Raw genomic sequence first — 1,600 nt, forward strand, 5'->3', positions numbered from 1 at the left:
AGGGGTGTATTGGCTTTTTGTGGTCTGCTTGTCCTCCAGGCTGGAATTTCCAGTGGGGAGCTGCATCCCTCTGCACGTGGTTTAGGGTTTGCTGCTTGTTTCTCATCAGTTTTTCCAAGACACTGTGGGTTTGGGAAGGAGGTAGGGGTGGAAGAGAGATGGGCGAGTGTGTACACCCTGGGGAGGTTCTTGGGAGGTGGAGGTTATTGCACAGGGTGGGAGATGGCACAAGGTGGGAGACGGGACATGACAGGAGATGGCACGTGATGGAGATGGCAGGTGATGGGGCATGGCAAGCTATGGGGGATGGTACATGAGGGGAGGTGACACTCAAGCAGAGGAAGCAGATAGTGGGATATGGCACAAGATAGCAGGTAGCAGGTGATGGGATGTGGGACAAGATGGAAAACAGCTGGAGATGTGAGATGGCACACAACTGGAGAGAACGCATGGTGGGAGATGACAGCAATGGGAGGTGATGGGAGATGGCACATGGTGGGAAACAGCAGGCAGTGCTAGCCACGCTGGGCAGCACCCAGGACCCCTGGGCACCCATGGGTAGGAGAAGGCCCTGCTACAGTGAAGGACTCTGGTGGAGCCCCTGAGCTGGGCTCCAGGGTGCAACCCCCCTGCCTGGCATCAGCTCTGTGCAGAGGGAACCCTGTGCCAGCTCTGGGCAGCCCCAGTGCCGGCTCTGCTCACGCGTGGTGGGTGAGAAGAACTTCACAATGAAGGGGTCCCTGCTGAAGGCATCTGTCCCACAGCTGTCATTGTAGTAGTAGCTTTCCAGCACTGAGACCATGTCCGACCTGAGGGGAAGAGCAGGGCAGCCCACAGCACTGCTCCTGCTGCAGCCAGGGCCCCCAAAGGTACCCACTGCCCTCTGGGGGCCACTGAGGAGGACAGTGGGTGACACAGGGGACACTGGACCCTGGCAGCATCCCTTACCTGTAGATGAAGACATACTGCTCCTTGTAGCTGGTCCGACCCAGGGGGATGCTATCCAAAAAGCTGTACGGGTGCAGGGACACGCTGAGAGTGAGATGCAGAGAGATGAGAGGAGGCTCCTGGCACACCCCAGCACCCACTGTGCTCTCTGTGGCTGAGCTGGAGGTGCCCTGGTACAGCAAGGCTCCGGCTGGAATCTGCCCCAGCATCCCGTTTGCAGGGACCCCCAGCCCTGTGCTATGGGGAGCACCTGTTGAGCTGGTCCATGAGTTTCTTCACGGCGCTCAGGTCAGCATCCCGCACCTCCTGCACCAGGGTGATGTCATATCCCAACAGGATCTGGGGGGACAAATCAGAGCTGCTCAGCCCTGGCTGGGAGCTGCTTCTGCAGCACCCGTGGGTGCCTGGGCTGGGCTCTGAAGGCTCCCATGCTGGCAACAGGGCAGGAGGAACCCCAGACCCAGGAGGGACCTCCTCTGCCAGCATCCTCTGGCTTGGGGGAACCCCGGGGTGACACAGGGCCCTCTAACGTGCGTCTGTCTACCACCCACCATCCCAGCAGCTCCTCGCTTGCAGGCTGCTCTGAGTGAGGAACTGGGCAGCACCAAGCATTGCCCATCCTTGGATGGGGACCAGTAAGAGTGAAGGTAGC

General features: G+C 59.7%; 1 protein-coding gene across 1 annotated transcript in view; it reads right to left on the minus strand.

Annotated features, from left to right (window-relative positions):
• The window catches only part of LOC104407653 (deoxyribonuclease-1-like), a gene marked incomplete at its 5' end in the record, with an annotated part of 2,523 nt that extends 1,236 nt beyond the window's left edge, over nucleotides 1-1,287 (minus strand). The window contains 3 exons of the mRNA XM_010016984.1: nucleotides 703-809; nucleotides 949-1,032; nucleotides 1,199-1,287. Of these exons, the coding sequence (XP_010015286.1) occupies nucleotides 703-809; nucleotides 949-1,032; nucleotides 1,199-1,287 (280 nt within the window). The remainder of the gene's footprint in view (nucleotides 1-702; nucleotides 810-948; nucleotides 1,033-1,198) is intronic.
• Between the last annotated feature and the right edge of the window lie 313 nt (nucleotides 1,288-1,600).

Source organism: Nestor notabilis, unplaced genomic scaffold, assembly GCF_000696875.1.
Source record: "Nestor notabilis isolate BGI_N333 unplaced genomic scaffold, ASM69687v1 scaffold24376, whole genome shotgun sequence".
Classification (NCBI taxonomy): Eukaryota; Metazoa; Chordata; class Aves; order Psittaciformes; family Psittacidae; genus Nestor; species Nestor notabilis.